This window comes from Felis catus, chromosome E3, assembly GCF_018350175.1.
Source record: "Felis catus isolate Fca126 chromosome E3, F.catus_Fca126_mat1.0, whole genome shotgun sequence".
Classification (NCBI taxonomy): Eukaryota; Metazoa; Chordata; class Mammalia; order Carnivora; family Felidae; genus Felis; species Felis catus.
Genome location: NC_058383.1, coordinates 22,644,333 through 22,665,141, shown reverse-complemented (window position 1 = coordinate 22,665,141; position 20,809 = coordinate 22,644,333). Strand labels below are relative to the sequence as shown.

The following is a 20,809-nucleotide window of genomic DNA, read 5'->3' as shown; positions in this document are numbered from 1 at the left end:
CCCGGACCCGCCCCCCTCGGGTCCTGAAAGCTAAAGCGTGGCAGGGGCCGGGCAGGGGAAGCGGAGGAGGCGGGTCTCCATAGAAACGTCCACCTGTTTCCGGCCAGGCTGTGCGAGATTAGGGGCTGCTGCGGGGGCCAATCTCAGCTAGCTCGTCTTTTCCCGGCGGCCTCTGCGGGAGTGGTGGGTGTTGTACACAATCATCATGGCGGCAGCCGGAGCCCCGGATGGTGAGTGTGGCGGTGGTGGCGGGCCCCCGGGTTGGGCCCAGGTGAAGCGGGCCTCCGGGAGGGATGCGGTCCGGTCCGCTGGGGAGTAGTCTGGCTCGGGAGCGGAGGTCCGGCAGCGCCCGAGGAGGGTTGGGTCCCAGGCCCAGCCTGCGGCGAGCGCCCACCCCCTAACCCCCTTGCAGGCATGGAGGAACCTGGCATGGACACGGAGGCCGAGACGGTGGCGACCGAGACCCCCGCGCGGCCCCTAAACTGCGTGGAGGCCGAAGTCGCGGCGGGGGCGGCGGCGGCCGAGGACTCCTGCGCCGCGCGAGGCAGCTTGCAGCCGGCCCCGGCCCAGCCCCCTGGGGACCCTGCGGCCCAGGCCTCGGTCAGCAACGGCGAGGACGCTGGTGGCGGCGCGGGCCAGGAGCTGGTGGACCTGAAGATCATCTGGAACAAGACTAAGCACGACGTGAAGTTCCCCCTGGATAGCACAGGCTCTGAGCTAAAACAGAAGATTCACTCGATTACAGGTAATCGTCGTGGCACTGTCAGCGACAGCCAGCCTTCCTCACCGCGCCTGCTGATTCCTAGTGCTTGCACTGTGCTAAGCACAGGGCTGGCCACCCTCTTTGCATCTGCTCCGTCAATGCTTAGAATAGTTCTTCGGAGTAAGTACTAATATGCCCATCGTTCAGATGGGGAAAATGAGACCCAAAATCATAGAGCTAGAAAGTGGCTGAGCTGAGATTCAGGCCCAGGCCTGACCCTTAGGCCCCTGCTTCCAATCAGTGTTGCCAGAAACCTCTCTTATGAAAATCATCTGAGGTACATGTTAAATTTACAGCTCCTAGGCCCTTTCCCCTAGAGGGTTTGATTCAGTGTATCTGGAATGTGGCCAGAAATTTATTTTTAGCAAATATCTTGGGTAATTCTCATAAGGGAAATTTAGGAAACGTTGCTGGCCCCTTTGTAGATTCTTATACTATTTAGTTTTCAGTTTTGTCTTGCTTACAGCACTTTGTCAACTGAAATGATTTTTTTTTTTTAAGTTTTCTCCATGAAGCCTGTAAGTTCTCTAAAAACAACTTTATCCTTACTGATTTCTGTATCTTTGAGACCTGTGGTCTTTCACTTAGTATTTGCGTGCTTAGAGGGTTGAGGAACAACTTGGAACGAATGATAGCTGAACTTAATTGAATAATTACTGAATACCGGGACACTGTACTAAATGTTCTGTTTCATGTCTAAATCCTTAAAACAAGTTTATGCAGAAGGAATTACTGCCATCACAATTACAGAATTTTGGAAACAGACTCAGGTTGTGAGTTGCCTGAGCACACAAGGTGGTGGAGGAGTATTCATTTCCAGGTCTGTTGCCACATGACTCTGGTCCAGGTGCATTTTTCATCCCTTCCTTTGACTTTCTCCTATCTTTTCCCAAGGTCTCCCTCCTGCCATGCAAAAAGTCATGTACAAGGGACTTGTCCCTGAGGATAAGACATTGAGAGAAATAAAAGTGACCAGCGGAGCCAAGATCATGGTGGTTGGCTCCACGATAAATGATGTTTTAGCCGTAAACACACCCAAAGATGCTGCCCAGCAGGACGCAAAGGCTGAAGAGAACAAGAAGGAACCGCTCTGCAGGCAGAAAGTGAGTCTGTCATGTGATTGCTAGTCCTGGGAAGTTTGAGGCTTTGTCCTCTGGAGCGTTGGCTGGTGATATTCTCCCTAGAATAAGCTCCTTTTTGGACAGGGCCCATGATGGAAATTTATGGCAGCAGTTGGGTGCGGCTGGCTGTTGAGTGGAGGTGACAACCACCTGAGATTTGCAACTTTGTCTCATCTGGCGGGTCAGTGTGTCTCAAGTCTACTTACTTTAGGATAAGGCCTTTGGAAAGGCAGGCTCCAGGTATCGAAAGGAATCAGTTGTGGATTTCCCTTCTCTATTCAGTGCCAGAGAAAAATGCGACTGTTAGAATTAACCCCCCATTTTATACAAGTGCTTACGTTTGTTTTTTCGGTTTGTGGCTTCCCCCAAGTCAACAAGCCATTTCTGGATAGGCACAGACTCGGCAGAGAGAGGTTCCTCTAAAACTGACTTTTTCAGGAAGCCAAATGAAGCTGACTAGGAACATAACCACACCGGCATTGGGTTTTTTCCCTCCTGGTCCGTGAAATGGGCGCCTGATTTTTTTACCTTCTCTGTTGCTCGTGTTGGATAGAAGAAATCCAGCCTTGTCTTCTGCTCAGTGTAGCCATTAAAATTCTTTTCGTAATTAGGAAAAGTGAGAGTATTTCACCGTAGAGGGAGTTAGTTGAAAGAACCATCACTTGCCACCTTGCTACCCAGCAAACCCCAGTCGTTGTCCTGGAGCCTCTCAGGCACTCTTAGTAGTGTCCTAGCAAAATGAATAGTCTCAACTTAACCTGTGTTCTGAGTAGAGTAGACTAATCTGAACCAAGATCAGTTTTAGTAATCATACGCACCAAGGCATGTGGCTCATAGCGTGAGAGGATAGTTTTGTGTTACAGATCCCTATTCCTCTATATGTGCTTCCAAAATCTGACCAGGTATCAAAACGTAACCAGAATTACTGTGAATATTCATGTTTTGCTATAGAAATATTCATGTGTTCAGTGACAAGGTGCCGCCCCAGATTCTACAGAGGATAACGTGTAACATGTTAAAAAAAATTTTTTTTAATGTTTATTTAATTTTGAGAGAGAGAGAGAGAGAGAGGCAGAGCATGTCTCTTGGGAGGGGCAGAGAGAGAGGGAAACACAGAATTTGAAGCAGGCTCCAAGCTGTGAGCACAGAGCCCAGCAAACTCAACATTTTGTGAGATTATGACCTGAACTGAAAGCAAGAGTCAGTCAGACACGTAACCGACTGAGCCACCTAGGTGCCCCATGTGTAACATATTTTTAAACTATATTGCTTTTATAAAGTTTACTAGATTTTGGGGCTTTATAAAAATCTAAAACATCTGTCTGTGGAGTTTTAGCTAAGGAATCATAACTCTGTGTTAACACTTAAAAGGTGTTTGCTTGGACATTTTCACCCCCAAATATGAGATCAAAATGTAACCAATTGAGTTCTTTTCCATTTACCTATCTTCCTCTGCCACATCTATGAAATTGTGAAATGTGAGCACGTCAGAAGTGAGTGTTCCCACTGGTCACACCCCTGGAGCATTACATGCTTCTTAAACATAGGTTTTGAGTTACTAATGGTAGCTTAACAGTCTTAAAACTGTTTTCCTCAATACAGGGGAAGTTTTTCCAAAAGGTGATTGTGAGGTATGAGTCGAATTAAGCTGTTAATCTCTGCTGCTTTGTTTCATTGATGCTAGTTATGAGGACTGACGTGGCCTAATGAGAGGGACCCATTCTCCTGGCTAATTTTTATCAGCTTGTTGAGGAATCTGGGGCTAATACGTGTAGGGACCCTCTGCTAGCAGTCTGGCACTGTTGAATATATCCCTGCCAGAGGGTTTCTGCCGTGCCAAGGAGGCTTTGAAGTGGCCACCTGGTGCTTCACTTTGGTGGAATTGTTTCCCTTCACCCACTGGCTGCTCGGCTGTTTTTCAGCTTTTCCAAATAGGGAGCGAATAATGACCTAGAAAGCCACAGGTGGAGAGGAAACAAGCTTGGGCATTTGGGCTGGTTAAGAGCTGTTTTAGGGAGCCATGAGCCTAATGAGAACCCTTAGCAAGCTGCCTCAAACCCCCTGGGGGGCAGGGTCAGAGGCTTCTTAATGTCAGTCTAGAGAGCGATCAGCATTTCTCTTCGAAATGTGGCTCTCCAGGCTTTCTGTTTAGCTGGGGTTGAGGGTGGGGCAGCGGGGAAGACTTCTGCAGTAGGCTGAGTTTCCATTTGTTGGAGCAATGCCCCTTGTAGGCAGTTAGGCTGTTTACCAGCCTTGTGATCCGTTTCTTTGGGAGGTTAAGTTGACAGAAATGGCCGTCATTTTGTACCTAGCAGAAAACCACCCTTTGCGGTTCTCTTTAGCTTGATGTTCCTTTCAGTGGCAATTTTTTTGGTCAGAGGAGGGGAGTAGAGTTCATTTGAGTTAGCAATCTGGAAACCCTCGTTGCTCCAGAACCCTGATGTGTAATACGGCAGCCACATAAAATTGATTAAAATTGAGAATTCAGTTCTTTGGTTCTACTAGCCACATGTCAAGTACTTAATAGCCCCAAATGTCTTGTGGCTGCTGTTTCAGACACTACGGATATAGGAGATTTCTATCAGAGACATTCTTGCCACTGCTCTTTAATGTCAAAAGACCCATAACCTGTACATGTTAAAAGCTTTTGAGCCAAAACATCGAGGCTTTCTTTCTCTTTTTCAGAAAGGTAGTAAGTAATATGACTAAAATGGAGTCAGCCGTTTCATTTATTATTTCTTCTGACTTTTGTTATAGCAACACAGGAAAGTGTTGGATAAAGGAAAACCTGAAGATGTGATGCCATCTGTTAAGGGTGCCCAGGTAAGCCAGACTCCTTTGTGAGCGTTCTGAAAACGAACCAGACCCGCCTTCTGACTTCCTGAGGTTCCTGTGATCACGTCCTCACATCCTGTCCCTTGTCCTTCTCTGTCATGCCATTTTTCTAGTCCCTATCTCTCACTGTGCTCCTGTGCCTCTAGGAGCGCCTGCCCACGGTACCCTTATCCGGCATGTACAATAAGTCCGGAGGCAAAGTGAGACTCACCTTCAAGCTAGAACAAGACCAGCTGTGGATTGGCACTAAAGGTAGGTTCCTGCTCTTGCCTCCTCCCGGCTCGCCGCTACGGGCCCTCAGTGGCGCTCGGTCTTGGGTGCGACTGTGCCCCTCCTGAGATTTCTCTCTCTTCACTGTGCTTTGCGTGCCCCTGGCTTTTGTCTTTGCTTTTAGATGCTCACCTTCTGTTTGGACCTTTTTCCCTCATTCTTTTCAGTCTTCTGTCAGGGCCAGTCCTTCAACAGTGGCTCTTCACTTGTGCCCAAAACCAGAGGTCCCAAGTGTGTGGCCTGAGGGCCAGGTCTGATCCACAGACCAGGGTTTTTTGGGTTTACACACTTTCTGTAAAAATCAAGAGATTTCACTTGATCTCGTGTGGGGGTTTTTGGGCTTCTCTTGAAAAAAATAAAAAAATCAAAAGATGTAGCTATTCTGGACCTGCATTCTCACATGGCAGCGATCGGCTGGAGCCCAGTGGTAGTTTCAGATGAGCCGCAGTCCTCACTGCCCTGTTTGCCTCCTGTGGAGCCAGCTTTGTTCATGTATGTCACCTGCCTGGCCCCCAGAGGTCAGCGTTTGTCCCCGTACCAGGTGCATTCCTAGTACTGTGGACCTGTCCCCACCCCCCTTACCTGTTTGTGCTCTGCCTGCCTCCACCTACCCCTGCCTGTGCCCGCTGGGGCAGGCTGCTGCTTGCTGTTGGCTGGGAATTGTCTCTGACTATCCTCACCTTGCGTTCCCCCAGATGGTTCAAAGTCGTGTCAGTTATGCTCCAGAATTCTCTGTTTCCCCCCGCCCTTTTTTTTTGCCACTCTATTGTGCCAGTTAAGACTCCTAGCATCTTTAAACTTGGTTTGTTAAAGCAAGTTAACCTATTTCCCTGCCCGGTCTGTGTTCTGTTCTGTCCCGCCCATCTCCCTCACTGGCGCTCAAAAACCTTTGGCTCTTTCGGGCCAAGTTCACGTGCCTACACATAGTGTCCAGTGTTGTCAAATTTTGGATCTAGACTTCGGCCCTGCTTTCCCCGTTAATACGCTGTGGGTTTCATCTGCATCAGCCTGCACTTTCCACCATGCTCTGCACAGCCCTGCATATTTGCTCCTGCTGGGCTCTTACCTGGAATGCTTACTTCCCATTCTTTGTTATTAATAACATCTTCTGAGGCCCTACTCAAATGTCCTCTCCTAATGAAGCCTTCCCCGGTGCCTCTCCCACCCTCCACATGAGTTGCTGCCGCTTCTGTTCATAGAGCACTCCGTTTATGTCCCCAGAGCACTCATTACTCTCTGACTTGTCTGTCCCCCTGTTAGATTCCTGGAGGGAACCGAACATGCCTAATTCACCTGTTTGTGGCCAGCACTGTAGGTGTTCAGTGTTCGAGGTAAATGCTAAAGAGAAGTCTAGGGGGTTCCATCACATGAGGTTACCTGGTTTCAGGGACAGGCCATTTAATGTGACTGCTTAACATGGGACCACAGTTTAATGGAAAATAATAATCAGAGGGGCAGTGGGGAGTGAGGTGTGTTCTCCTTCAGAATGTCAAAACATGTTTTCTTGTTTGTAACTCTGTCCTGGTTCTTAAGGCGAACAAAGACCAAAATGCCAAAAACGCTTGAGTTTTCTAACAGTTTTATGATAACTTGCTGTATATTCTTCGTTTCACATTCACCTCTAACTGCATGGTCAAAAAGCAGGTTTTGCAGAATACGTAAGGGCTTCCCTAGTTTTCCCAAGGGTCTCTGGACCCTCTTTAGTAGATCCTTCCCTTCCTGCAGAGCCTGTCACAGCATTGGTTTTCTTTCATTGTGAGCTTCCCTGCCTCTGTCAGATCCTTACTTGTTCACGACTTTGCAGTTGGTTTTGCTTAGTTCTCCATCATTGCGTTGACTTGCCCAAATCCTGCCTCTTCCTCAATTTTCACTTTCTCTTCCGGGCAGTCCGATTGAAGCAGTTGCTAAGGCTGATGCAAAAGGTCCCTGACGGCTAGGAGGACAGGTGCAGGCTGGGGAGGCTGGATGATGACTAAGTATGCAGGTGCCCGTTGGTGCCTCGGGGAACATTTCCATGTGAGGTGGTTGTGTAGGAAGGCCGTTCTACCTGCAGCCCTAAGCAGAACCCCCTGTACCTGTGTTGGAGGTTTCATATCAGCTTGTAGGAGCATCTGCTTTCCTGTTTTGGCATGAAGGCAGCACTCTAGAAGAATCTTGGTATGTGGGGGTTTCAGAGCTATCGGAAGCCTCCTTACTCACCAGCCTGATTAAAGGAACATGGCCAAGACCTCTGTTTTCATGGTTGACCAAGACTGAGGTTTTCACTCTCGCCCAGACTACTGTATCGATATATGCTGGGCAGTGTCCTCACTTGCCCAGGAGTCTTGTCATCTGAGTGTCATAAGCAGCCTCCCAGCAGGACAGCTTGTTCTGGGAGTTGGCTACCAGCCACTGGTTTCATCTTTCCACTGGCGAGGAGCTGCTGTGGAATGACCATCCCGGCAGCTGGTTGGCCTCTTTGTCGATGGAGTTCGTTCCAGAGTGACGCTCAGGGGCTCCTACATGCAGCTTAAACTCTCTCTGGGGTAGCCCGTGTAGCAGGCAGTCCTCCCAGCCTCAGGCCCAGCTGTGGGAAGGACGAGCTTCAGGCAGGAGACGTGGGTGGTCGAAGCCGCCAGGGGGAGCCTGTGCCCTGGCCGTAGGGGGGTCCAGTGGGATCGAGCTCATTGCTGTCACTAGGAATGTGGGCCCAGGATCGACTTTTCAAGAGAAGCCAGAAATTTATCTTTTTGTGTGAAATCTCTGGACATTTCAAGGTGGCTGGCGTTTAAAAGTGTTTCAGTCTTGAAGACAGCTGCTGGTCCGGTCCTGCCCGTGGGTCACTGTTTTAGAGCCACTGAAAGTCAAAACCTGAATGGATGTCTTCACGTCCGTTCTCCCCCCCCCCCCCCCCATTTTTCAGACCCCAAGGCCCACAGAATGGAAATAAAATGTGTCCAGTCAACCAGCCAGATTAGAACCCAGGTCTCTAAATTCTAGATCTGTTTCATCAACTCATCTATTTTCAGATTCTGCCTTTTCCAGTTTTTTCTTTCTGCAAAGGCTGTAGTGAGTTTTTTCCAACTTGATTTAACTTTGCTGAGAACCTTCCTGTCCTCCGCTGTGTCTGCTGCTCCTAGGGGGTGGGTTCTTGTGCAGGAACTCTGCCCCTCCTGCCTCCATGCCCCACCCTGCGGCACTTGGCTCACTTCCTGCAGGCTCCTCTCACTCCTGGCATCTCTCACTGCCTCCTCTTTCTTACCTGCCACCCTTAAACTTGCTGCAAAATGTCTCCTGAGCCTCCTGGGATAAGTGATATCTCGAGGGTTAATCATAAGGTGTTGTAAATGTTTCAGGAGAACTTCTTCAGGTGTGTGTATATGGAGGGTTGGGGGGCTGGGAGAGGGAATGGGGAAGTGGGAGGGCAAGTGAGGAGGAGAATGGGACAGAAACTAGTGTGAAACCCCCAAGCACTCCTTATCTGTGCGAGCCACAGGGGCATGTTGTTGCCTCTGTTCTTGGTCCTCTTGACTGTCCCTCCCCCAGGTGCCAAAGACCTTAGCCATTGCTGGGCTCGGGCAAGAACATTGCAGTGGAAATCCTTGGGTGTTTATAAATTGCCAGACTTTAAAAATAACACCGGGAAAGCACTGTCTCTGCTCCCAGAGACCTTTAATATGTCATTGCGAGTCCTGTTCCCTGTTTGCTCCCGAGAAGTTTCCAACTGCCAAGCAAATCTCTGGGAGTGCTGGTCAGAAGACTCTATCCCATCATCCCTAGAGCACATGGGAGACTTGAGATTCCAGTAGATCCCAAAGCCACCATCCTGATGAGGGACTGCTGAGTCACAGGAGTGGACAGGAGGGCCTTTGAGTAATCACTGTAATCCCTCTCAACTAGAGCGGACTGAGAAATTGCCCATGGGCTCCATTAAAAATGTGGTCAGTGAACCTATCGAAGGACACGAAGACTACCACATGATGGTAAGTAACCCGGCGTGGGTTAGCCTCTCACTGCACTTCTGCTCATCTAGCAGGGAATGGAGCTCTAACTGAGCTTTTTTAGCTGAAGAATCAAACTCAGTGTTCGGAAGACGCGCAGTTTAAGACCCTCACGTTTTCTTGATCTACCTAGAACTTAATCTATGACCTATTCCTCAGTTTATTTTGCATCCTCTCCCCGCCAGTTTAAAGGGGACATGTTCAATACCTTTATCTTCCTCTTGTTTGTAATATTTTGTCTTTAGACCAGGAAAATAAATACAGAGAGGAGGATTGGCTTGCGGGTTTTCATTTTAACTTTTGCCCTACGTATAAGACAAAATCTCCCACTAACCTGGGCGTTGGTGAAGACGCCGGGCAGTCCCCTTCTGTGATGGTGTTGCTCTTCTCAGGCGGCAGCCATCAGGTGGCTGAGGACTCTGTGGATAAGATGGGGTCTGTCGTCATCATTCTGCATGGAGGTTTCCTCTAAAGAGAGCAGGCTGTTTCGCGGGATGACGTTTGGAGGCATTCCCCAAGTTTATGCAGAACAAAGCCAAGGATCCAGTGATACAGTGAACGGAGCAGCTCAGGCAAACCCCTGAATTCTCCCAGCACTGTTAAGAGGGGCCACTTTAGAAGTGAAGTTTGGTTACCAGAACTTTTAAGTTACTATGCCAGGGGCCTGACCTGAGCCATTACTAGGTGGTGCAGATGTTTTAGCTTTAGCCGACAGCACTGTAGCTGTGTCAGCCCTGTCACGGAGATGAGGAACGGCTGTGGCTTGACCTGCGCAGTGGTGTTTACAGAAGTCCCCTGCAGAGCGAGGTGTTGGAAGATCCCAGGAAAAAGGGGTTCTGGTGTTAGAGAAGTTGTCTCTGGGCAGATGGCAAGTCTCCTGGCTCCGGGGGAATGTCAGCCCCGTCCCCTCTCTTGGCCTGTTGGGGTCTGTCCGCTCCGAGGCACTGAAGCCAGGCCATGGTTGGGGTTGCAGTCCCTGGGCCACAGGGCCTCTGGGTGACCTGGGAGTGACACTGTCACTGTCAGGCCCTCCAGCCTTAAAGGATTGCAGACGTATTTGTTCTGCTCACTCAGCTGTTTTTTCCATTTACGAAGTCGGATTCTGGGTATTTTCAGCTGGGCCCCCATTTTGCCCGGTAGCATTTGCAGCCCCGGTTTTCAAGCAGCCTGGTGAGAGGGATTTCGGACAAGTCGAGTGGACCTTTCAGAAGTTGGTTTGGATGGTCAATGCCTTCTTACTCGGTTTAAGTGCTTGTTTCTCTCTCAGGTCCTCTCCAGCAGAGAGTAGCGTTCCTAGCCCCTTCTCGTCACTAAACACCATTAAGTGGCATCCTTACCTGTAAGCGAAAGGACTTCCCTTGTTTGTTAGATGCCATATCAGTCACTAGATTAACAGTATCATAGTTCACATCAGAGAAGGATGGCTGTGCTTTTTGTTCTCAGAGAAATGTTTTACAAGGCAGAAAAGAACAGAGTAACAAACCCGTATATCCGTCACAAAGAAATGATCATTGGAAATATTTTATGAATTGCTTTAAACCTTTTTTTTTTTTTTTAAATAAAAGAAAACCTACCAACAGTGAACACGTCCCCAGTGTCTCCCCCTCCCCCATGACCATGAGCATGATTTATCATGGGGATCCTTCCCAGCTCTCTACACTTTTACGTTACTATAAATCCATGGACAAGATACAGTACTGTTTTGTGTTTTTTCAGTTTTCATAAACGGTCTCATGGTATGTATCGTTCTGCAGCTTGCTGTTTTTGGTTTGACATCGTGATCTGTCTGTATTAACTATAGATCCAGTTCGTACCTTTTGAAAAGTAATCCCGCATTCATACGAGCAGGCCACCATGTCACTTTTAATTTTGCGTTCCCTTGCCGACGGACATGTAGGTTTTTCCCGGGTTGTCCCCAGTTCTGACAGCGCTGCTTTGAACGTTCAGACCTGTCTCCTTGTGCATGTGTGACAGTTTCTCTAGGGCAGTGGTTGTCAGACTGGTCTCTGGATCAGTAGTATGACATCACCTGGGAACTTGTTAGAAATGCAGATTCTCAGGCCCCAGACCTCCCTGAATCAGAAACTCGAGGGGGTGGAGCCCACCAGTCTGTTCTAACAAGCCTTCCAGATGGTTCTGATGCACACTCAAGTTTGGGAGCCACTGCTTTAGGATTGGCTATGCTTAACTTGCCCACCACCTTTTGGTTTTTTGTTTTGTTTTTGGACAGGAGAATGCTCCCTGTGTGCACAGTTTTCCCCTTCCTGTAAAGAATTCACTTCTCAGCCCTCCCCCATGTGTGTCGTGCTGCCTGCTTAGTCTCCCGACCTCTGAAGTACCGCTTGGTTTTCCTTTTTCCCTTCCAGGCGTTTCAGTTGGGCCCCACGGAAGCCTCTTACTACTGGGTGTACTGGGTCCCAACTCAATATGTGGATGCAATCAAAGACACTGTGCTGGGGAAGTGGCAGTATTTTTGAAAGCACTTTCACCTCTGGCCCAGGAGACTGACCCAAAGTGAAGGACATTGCTGGGAGAGGCCTGCAGCATCCCTGGATTTCAGAGTTCTGGGACTTTGTTCAAAAACAAAAAGCTATATCCAATCTAAGGTGATGTGGTGACTGAAGCCAGAGGTGATGTACTTTCACCATTAGCTTAATTTTAACTTAAAATCACCAGTTCCCTTTTCTTGCAGTCAGCTTCATATCATTTTTAAAGTTGATACGGTGGAAATCAATAAATCTGAATTCCGAACATGTTGTGTGGAATACTCTTAAGTGCGTTTGAGAGTAGATCTACCAATTTTGTTTAGAAAAGAATGATCAAAAGCTTGCTGGTTTCCTTTTTTTTTTTTTTTTTTTTTTTAAGTGACTTCAACTGAAATATTTTCGTAAATCTTTGGTTGCAAACATTTGGACTGCATTGTGATGAGTTGGGTTTTTTCTTTTTCATATAAAATTGTATGCAAAACGAGGGGGGGTTAGTAAGCCATATTTTTCTGTCTATCGATTCAGATTTAATTCTTTTCCCTTTTTTATGTTCTCACTTCTTAGATCTGAGTTTTTGTTTTAAAAACCCAAAGATGTCAGTTCCTGTTTTTGTACCTCATCAACGCTTCCTCTCCTGGCCTCCCTCCCACCGTGCTGCTGCTTGAGAATGTGCGGCGGGAGAGGAAGAGCTGTTTGGTCTAGGGAAGGGAGCTCTTGCACTGGGCCCTGATCTCTGGGGAGTTCCACTGCTGGTGCCATGGTTGTCTGGCGGCCTCACCGATCGGGCCTCAAGGCCCAGCCCGGCATGAGTGCCCTGGGGATGCGCTGCTCAAAAGCCACAGCTCCCAGGCCAACTAAGGCCTCTCTGAGGAGGAGCTGGGTGGAAGACAGTTTCTCCAGCCATACAGCCACAGGCCCAGATCCTTCTCTCTTTTGGAGTTCCGAGAAATTCTTAAGCAGTCCAACAATTATTTCAGTTATGCTTCTCCATTTGGTCCTTCTGCTCATGCGTTATGTTCAAGTGTCCTTCATCCCAGGTCCAGAGATGCTGCCTTTCTCAAAAGACTTGTTGACCTAGTGGGTTGGCCGATGTATTTAAACATCGAAAACGGGATAAATTACTTTCATGAATTAGCTCACCTTCTTCTGGTTTTAGCCCTTATGTTCTTGGTACATGTGAGCTTCTGTTGTCTCCTTATGGCTTGATGGACTCTGACACGAGGGCGAGTCTCTTGGTGAATGATCCCCTTTGTGCTCTTTGCTGTTCCTCTGCTGGCTGTCTTTGCCACTCTCCTCTCCCTGGCTGCAGGCTCTCATAGTAAGGTTTGGCGAGAGATTTTCCAAACTTCACATTTTGGATTCTAGGCTGTTCCCCCTCATTCTGTGAAATGTAATTAGCATGTGTTCGCCTAAGATGACTATTCCTTGTGAGCCAGTTAATGATGATACTCTACGCCCTTCCCTTCCAAGCTGTAGTTCAGGCATCCAGCCCATGTAGACAGACTCGTGCTTCTCACGGTATAGCCTGTGCCCGGTTATGCATCTGAGCAGGGAAATCTACTCTTGCTTTTTTGGGGGGCATACGTACATTAAGTGAAGTGTCGCATCCAAGAAACCACGTGTTTGTCATCTCTTGAAGAAGGAGCAGTCGCTGCAGTGTTTCTGTCCTTGTTTGGCCTGCGGAGCCTGGAGAAAAGGGCTCCTTTGCTACTTGTCACAGCCTCCCTCTGCGGTGGACGGGTCTGCAGAGGAAATGATCACGTAGCAAGTGGAAGGTCCTCTCGGTGTGAATACTGCCCTCTTCGTTGGCCAGCGTCCCTGTCCTGGAGACGTGTCCTGACGGGGCCACACGCCCACTTTTGTTCCCACAGAGCCGGTGTCTCCGTCCCCAGACTGGCCTCACAGTGCTGCTCTCCGAGGCCCTTCCCGCCAGGTCTCCTGTGTGCCCTGTTCAGTGGCTGCACATGCCGTCTGCCCTCCTTCCTTCCCAGTGAGAGCGTGTGTCCCTTTGTCTCCCTGCTCCCCAAGGGCCAAACCGCTTCTCACTCAGGCTGCTGTCGTTTCTAGGCAGGACCAAAGCCTGCGTGAGCCTTTTTGTTTTACGTAAAATGGTGCTTTTTTCCTTACTTCGAGATACTATATATAAATAATAATGTCAACGACATCTTTTCATACAGAGCCGTTGGAGTATTGCTTTATGGAGCTCAGTAAATTTGCTAGAATGATCTTGAGCTCTGGCTCCTGACCCTGTCTGCATGGAGACCTTGCTGGGAGCACTCGGGAGAGCAGAGGTGGACAGCTCCAGAAGCCGCTGGGAGAAGTATTTGATTTAGATCCATGTCTGAGTCACAGCAGTATTCACGGGTTTGTCACTCAGTCCCGTGAGCGGTCTCTTCCTAACCTTGTTTACGGTCCAGAGTATACTGACTAAATCTGTGTTAGCAAAATGAAATACTCGTCCCCCTAGGTGGCATCACAGTGTTAATTTTTCCTCAGGATTATTTCTGTGCAGCTCCTTCCCTGTTGGAGGCGAGCGGCTCCTTCCCTGGGGTCATGCCCTGCCTCCCTGTGGCAGAGGACTTGCAGGCGGGTGGCCTCAGGAGGACAGACGTGAGGCCTCTCTTCCCTCCCTGAGCCCACTTAGCCAAGTAGTGACAAGGTCACTCCTGCCAGGGCTCCGGCCCTCGCAGCTCTGCTTCTGTCAGTCTGGTCAGAGAACTTAGAAAAGCAGATTTGCGAGTTGCTGGAAGTCTCTGGTGTGAAGTATTTTAATTGAAGCTGGGCCTTTTGCAAGTGGCGTTAGCTCTTTGCAGATGGGATTGAACTAAGGATGCCCTCGCGGACATGGTGGGGGCCACTGAGGCCTCAGTAGGTTCCTTAGCGGCTGCTCTACCTGACGAGGGCCAAAGAGACCAACTCTGCCACTTTGCCACATCTCAGAAAAGTTGCCATATTTCATCCGGAAGGGACTCGCTTTCCTCTTCTTCTTCCTTTAACCATGTGCCTGGAGGAGCCGTCCTGGGCTCTCGCACTTGGCCCACCCTTGCTTTGCTGGGGCTGAGAAGGGGAAGGGATGGACTCCACGTGCCAGGGCCGTGTGAGGGCAGGCCTGCTTTCCACCCCATCTTCTGAGGGAGACCTCTCTCTTGCTCCTTGCTGCTGTGTTCATGCCTGTTGTCTTGGAAAAAGGACAGTCCCTTTGTCTTAAGGCTCTGCGAGGAAGTCCTCTCCAGTTAGGAGAGGACTGTTTCCTTCCTAGTAGGGCCGGATGGCCTCTCTGAAGTTACAGGTGGTCGGGAGCCCTCCAGAGTGCAGAAATCTGGCACATCTCCCTGCCAGGCTGGGTGGTTCTACTGCTTTCTAAATTTCTAAAAACCTCTTTCCTTTTCTTTCTTAAAGAGTTCTGCAGAATTATTTGACAATATACGTAAGTACGATGTTTCCTTGTGGTGTGCGCTCTGTTCTGGTTTCTGTTTTTAAATCAAATGCCTGTTTGGGAGGAGATGAACGTATTTAGTCTATTAGATTTGCGCTGCTGGATTTTTTTTAAAGTGTAACCTTGACTAGCTGTCTTATTGTTTATCCTGTAAGATTAGTCTATCAATTAAAGTTTGATAATTAATTGCGTCTCCTTTTCCTTCCAATTTTTCATGCGCCTAATTCATACTGGGGATTGACCAACATTTGGGACTGGGCCCGGGGCCATTTTTTTTTTGCTAGCTGTGGTCTGTCATAGTACTCTTATTTATTTGGCTTTAAGTGTATCCAAGTTTGTTCCTGTGAAAAACAGTTGATACAGAGATTTTGGTCTATTTACCATGTTGGCCGAAATGACCTACTTATCAGACACGCTTGGGGTAGGACGGCCCGCCTTCCATGCTCTGGCCTCTAGGTGTCAGAGGGAGACTGTCTCCCTGTCCGTATGCCTTCTGACTTGGGCCTCTTGTGACTTCACCTGGCCATTCAGCCTTTGAGGGCATGTTTAATAAAACACTGAGATGGAGCTACACGGGGGAGTTGGGGTGGGAGAGAAGACCTATTTCCAAAAACAGGACAAAAACAGTCCTCGGCGTGAATGAAGAGTCATGATAGTTTGTCAGAACTGGTTTTGATCCAGTACCACCCATGGGACCCTCTCTCCTCCTCTGCGCACTTTGTAAATGGTCCGGAAGGTTCTGGTCTCATTGCTCTCCCCCCCTGCCCCAACTTTTTCCCCCTTATTTTCCCAGTATCTCAATCCTGAAGCAGTGCTGCCAGATTCTTAAGGATCTGTTGTATGGGAAAGAGGGGTGGGCTGGGACTGGGCCACGTGCTGTACATTGGCTGATTCGCACCTGGAGGATCTGTACAGAGGATGCTTCTGGATTTTATCCCAGTTTTGAAGTTATTCCAGGCACCTTCAAACTAATAGGACGAGCAGCTGTCCTCAGATGGAGAATGAGATAAACTCCATCCTGAATATCCTCCCGTACCTTCTGGGGTGATGTCTGGCATTTTCTCAACAGCAGTAACCGACAGAACCCTTTCTACAGTCAGGGTCCCATGAACCAGTCATTAGGGCAAGACGCAAGGACTTCTTCCTACTCTTGCTCAAGAGGCACTCTGCTTAGCCCAGCCATCCTGTAGGAATTTGAGATCCGTCCCGCCCATGAGCTCTCTGCTAACACCACTTGGCTACTTTGAGCCAGATTAACCCCTCCAGCTTTCCCTCGTTTGTCAAGGCTGGTTTTGATCTGAAGCTTTCAATAGCCTATCTTACTCCCCAGATAGAACCTTTCCTACTGTTCACCCCACTTTATGTAACTCCTAATTCTCGAGTTTCTTGCTTCTGTTTTATTCCTCTCCCCTTTATCTAACATTAATCCCTTGCTGTTTTCCCCTTTTTTGTTTTGGAAAATTTCAAACCTACAGAAAGCTGCAATCTGCTACAGTGACCACCTCATACTTTCACCAAGGTTCACCAGTTGTTAAAATATCAACAACATGTGTTTGCTTTCTTCTCCAGACACACATGCACTTTATTTTGCTGGAAGATTGGACAGACATACAGAAATAGTGACACTGAGCACTCACCTCCTAAGAATGACACTGCTGTACCTTAGCACAACACCATTGTCTCATCCAAGAAAATTCGTATCAATTCAACAATATCTGTTTTACAGACTGAAATATCTTCTAGAGCTTATTTTTCCAACTCCTAATCCTTACGTTTTTGAATCTTTACCCCGGTCTTGTGTTTTTTCAGTACCCACTTAGCCTTTCTGCTGTTGCTAATCTTGGTTGTCTCTCCCACCTTAATTTCCCCCATATATTTCTTTCATCTTAATTTTCACTGTGACCCCAGATCTCTTCCTTTCTTGTCCTGAGCCTTGCACTACTTTATGTCGTGGGTTTGTCGCAGTTGGCCACAGCTGGGGTTCTGGAGGAGGTGTGCTCAGGGAACTGACACGTCACAGAACAGAGTCCTCTCAGCCACCATTCCAGCTCCCTTCTCCATCTAAGTCTTAAATACTCCGGGGGTCCAGGCATCAGAACTCTTGGTTTTTGGTGACAAACCTGATTCGCATGACGTAGGCACTGATTCAGCTCCTGTAAGTGGAAAACCAAGGGTCTCACACCTATAGCCTGATAACAGGCACTCAAGTCAGGCTGTCGGGCATCTGACCCACTAACCCCCAACTCTGCCTTGCCAGATAGTGCTCTTACTGGGGGCTCGTTGCCCTTGCCCTCCACAAACACATGAACATGGTAACCTCAGCATGGTAATCTGGGCACGTACTAGTAGTTGACTTCCATTCATTGTGAGTCTGGGGCTTTCAAATACTCCAACCTATAGAAAACAGCAGCTTTGGCAGACCATCAAGGAAGGTTTTGACCTCTTGCTATATGCCAGGCCAGTGCTACTTGGAAAGGGACTTGCTCCAAACACTGCCTTCCGGTCCTGTGACTTCGACTTCTTCGAGTCTTACCATATGCCAGGCACTGGGTCAGATTATGTATGTGCGTTAAGTTACATTGTCAACACTTCACCACATCCCTCGTCTCCCCCACTTAACCCAGTAAACAGGTGCAGACAATCGAAGTGGCTGAGCCAAGGGTGTGTGGAGGCTACCATCCAGAACCCAGTTTTGCCTGATGCCAAAGTCTGAGTTCTAGATACACACCTTATTGTTGAGAACCTAGGCAAGTCCTTGGCTACTTTGTTTTCTTTCACAGATTTTCTTCTTTCCCTGGTTTAGCTAGATGTCTTAAGGGCACTAACTTGAGTTTGTAAATTGTATTTTTAAACTTTGAACCCTGATATTTGTTTTTTAATTGGCTACCATGTTAAAAATCAAAACAGTAAGTAATCCGGTACTTGATAAAATTTCAACTGGTAGGTAATTTCTCACTCAGTTCTCAGCTCTGATCCATCCTTCACTTTAGGCTTACACATGGAAGGATCCATCCTGGGAACTGAAAGTCAGGAGTTAAGGCTGGGGGCTTAACTCCATGGGGGACTTCACAGCTGGAGGGAACCAGCACGGTGTGGGGGTGGGGGGCAGGGGGGAAGCACTTCACAAACTCACCCTCCAGCCCCATGACTCCAGTCCGGAGTTTTTCTTGAGCTCTTGCTGGTTATCAGTTATTTGCTTGGGCTAACCCACAAACAAATCCATCACGGTCCTCAACCTCACCCGAAATTCTATCCTCCAATCTAATCCTCCTCCATTCCCTATTTGAGGCAGCAGCTCAAGCAGCACTCAAGCCAGACACTTGAGACAGACCGTAGGCTCGCTGCCTTCTTCGTCTGACCAAGTGTGGCCATTTTTATTCCCACGGTATCTTTCCAGTCTGTCCCTCTTTATCCCAACCCCCAAATCTGCATTCTTCTCATGGGCTCTTCCAGTAACTACCACGTCCATCCCCTCAGCGTACCCTCTGCATAGCTGCCAGCGTCTGAGGCCAAGTGTATCTGACTGAGTCTCCCCTGCAGAAGATCCTGTCAGCACCCTCTGCCAACGAGTTCCTTAACCAGGCTAAGGCCCTCCTTTGGGACACAATCCCAGCCAGAGTCAAGAGCCACAGGTGGCCCCACCCAGGAGCCCATGCTGTAGCAATGTCCCAGACTGAGCAAACTGACTTCCCACCTCCTGCCTTGGTACGCGATGCTCGCCGGCCTGCCTGCCCGCCTGGCCGGCTCCTGCAGAACCTTAGAAACTGCTCGGGCTTCACTGCCCACCAGTGCTTTTCCCAAGTATCGGTGCCCCTGCTTCTGTTCCACTCCTCCCAGTTTCCACATACTTTTAAGTGTCACTTTTATATTTTTCATTTATTACACAATACATGGTATTTATAAAGAAATACTGATCGGCAGAATTAAGCCAATGTATTCCTACTACATCATGGTGATCATTATTAACATTTCGGTAGGTGTTTTATAGAAACGGATCATGCTAAACATCGATCTTTCCATGTCATTGTGTAAAATTATTTCTATTTAACCAATCTCGTATGGTTGGACATCTATCCGTATGCTGTCAGTGTACCCTTCGTTACATGTACGCGAATTTTTTCCTTTTTTAGTTTGGCAAATTTCAAACTGAACAGTGGGAAGAACAGTACAGTGAACACACGTGTGCACGCACATGCCTGTCAACTGGCCACCAGTTGTAAACGTGCTGTGTCATTATTCTTTTTTCTTCTCTTGTGCTGACCATCTAAAAGTTAGCTGGGGACATCTTGATGCTTTACTCCCAAGTGTAAGTCTCTGTCCCCTAAGAATAAGTTCAGTCTATGTAAGGCTGTTATTAGACCCAACAAACTGAACATTGTTTTGTCACCTATACCCAGTCCAGTTGTCCACTGAACATCTTGATCTTTTTCCCCAATCCTTTCAAGCTTCACAGTCCATGAGGTTGACATATCTCTGGTCTCCTTTAATTTAGGATAGTTGCCCTTTTTCCCCAGGGCACTGATTTTTTTTAAAGTCCCGCCTTCTCGATTGATTTCCTGGTGATTAGGTTCAGGTTAATGATTCCAGCAAAACCCGAAGGTGACGTCTCTCTCGGTTCATCAGATTGGGAGCAGTGGTGCTTGTTGGGACACTGCTGATTCTGAATAGAACGTACCACACGGATTCTGACCATCTCTTCTATGAGATGGGGAGCTGAGGACGGAGATGCGTGCTCAGGCCCCACCTGGCGAAGTGTGCCCCATCCATGGCAGGGGTGTCATTGCTTCACTGGGTGAGTGAGTGCACTTGGCTGTTTGGAGGACACGGAAGAGTGAAGAGCAACGTGGCAGAACTGGAGATGGGACAGGAAGCATGTCAAGACCGGCTTTACACCACCCTCTCATCAAGCGAACTGCCCGCAGCAGATGCACAGATCCTCAAAGACATTTGTAGGAGGCCATTAAAACCAAATGCACGCAATCGCATTGATTCTGTTTTAATTCACACACTTTGGAATACTACATTTGATCTGCCTGTGGTGGCACACAAGTCTGTCAAAGAATTTTCCAACAAGTTCTTAGAGCAGAAATATCTTTGCTGTTAACACCCAGATCCTAAAATAGCATTACCAAGGAATTATCTGTGTGTGACTCAGTGAGTTTTTTCCCTTATTCTGGCTCTTTGGAAGCTTCCCAAGGACGTGAATGGGCATTGCACTGGCAGTGTGTGGTTAAGACGGTAGCAGAGCATTCGCTGCCAGCACTGACGTGCACAGACTTTGTGACCTCAGGCAGGAACAACCACTGATGGGTTTTTTGGCGGAATGTGCAGCTGCCAAGGGGTTGAAATAACCAGGAGAACGGTTTACCCCGGATGTTAAACTGTGGTTCATCCCAGTCAAAGCAGCTGCCTGCAGCCTATTTTCTTCCCTGTTGGCTCTCCAGTGCCCAGTAAGCACGCAGGCCATTCCCTGATTAAATGCTGCTGTTAAGAGAGGATGCTCTTTGTGCTCCAATCCAGCATTTTCCCAAGAACTCGTAGTATTAAAACATACGTATACGGCGCAACGTAACGATGAACACCAGCCTCCTGTTACTGGAAAAGCAGGTAGGTCTGCCGTCTGCCAAATGTATGAGAGCGGCAGCACAGAAGGCACTGGTGGCACCGGGTGCCCCCAGGAAGGAACCCAGGCCCAGAAGGGACTCAAGCCACCTCCTCTCTCGGCCATAAGATCCTCTCCCAGCTGAGGGTCACTCAGCCCCTGCGCTTCTGGGACAACCTCCTATTTGCCACAAGCCCTCGCTTCCCCTGCCTACGAACAAGACGTTTTGGTAAAAGTGGAGTATTTTGGCAGGCCTCACACGGAACCTCCTCAAGAGCGAGGCGGCTGCCTGCCTCAACCGCGAGGACCTCACACA

The 20,809-nt window shown here is 48.4% G+C and overlaps 1 protein-coding gene across 5 annotated transcripts; it reads left to right on the top strand.

Moving 5' to 3' along the window:
* Positions 1 to 60: 60 nt before the first annotated feature.
* On the top strand, positions 61 to 19,509 carry UBFD1 (ubiquitin family domain containing 1). Of its 5 annotated transcripts, none has more exons than XM_023246834.2 (8): positions 61 to 230; positions 413 to 745; positions 1,658 to 1,866; positions 4,642 to 4,707; positions 4,866 to 4,971; positions 6,250 to 6,320; positions 8,869 to 8,951; positions 13,633 to 15,077. In XM_023246834.2, exons 1-7 carry the CDS (start codon positions 206 to 208, stop codon positions 8,947 to 8,949), a joined length of 891 nt encoding a protein of 296 aa, XP_023102602.2. In that variant the 5' UTR covers positions 61 to 205; the 3' UTR covers positions 8,950 to 8,951; positions 13,633 to 15,077. The 5 variants fall into 5 exon arrangements, with proteins under 5 accessions (XP_023102602.2, XP_023102600.2, XP_044904225.1 ...); XM_023246832.2 differs by having other exon boundaries at positions 11,336 to 15,077; XM_045048290.1 differs by lacking the exons at positions 6,250 to 6,320; positions 13,633 to 15,077 and adding an exon at positions 19,459 to 19,509.
* The last annotated feature ends 1,300 nt before the right edge of the window (positions 19,510 to 20,809 follow it).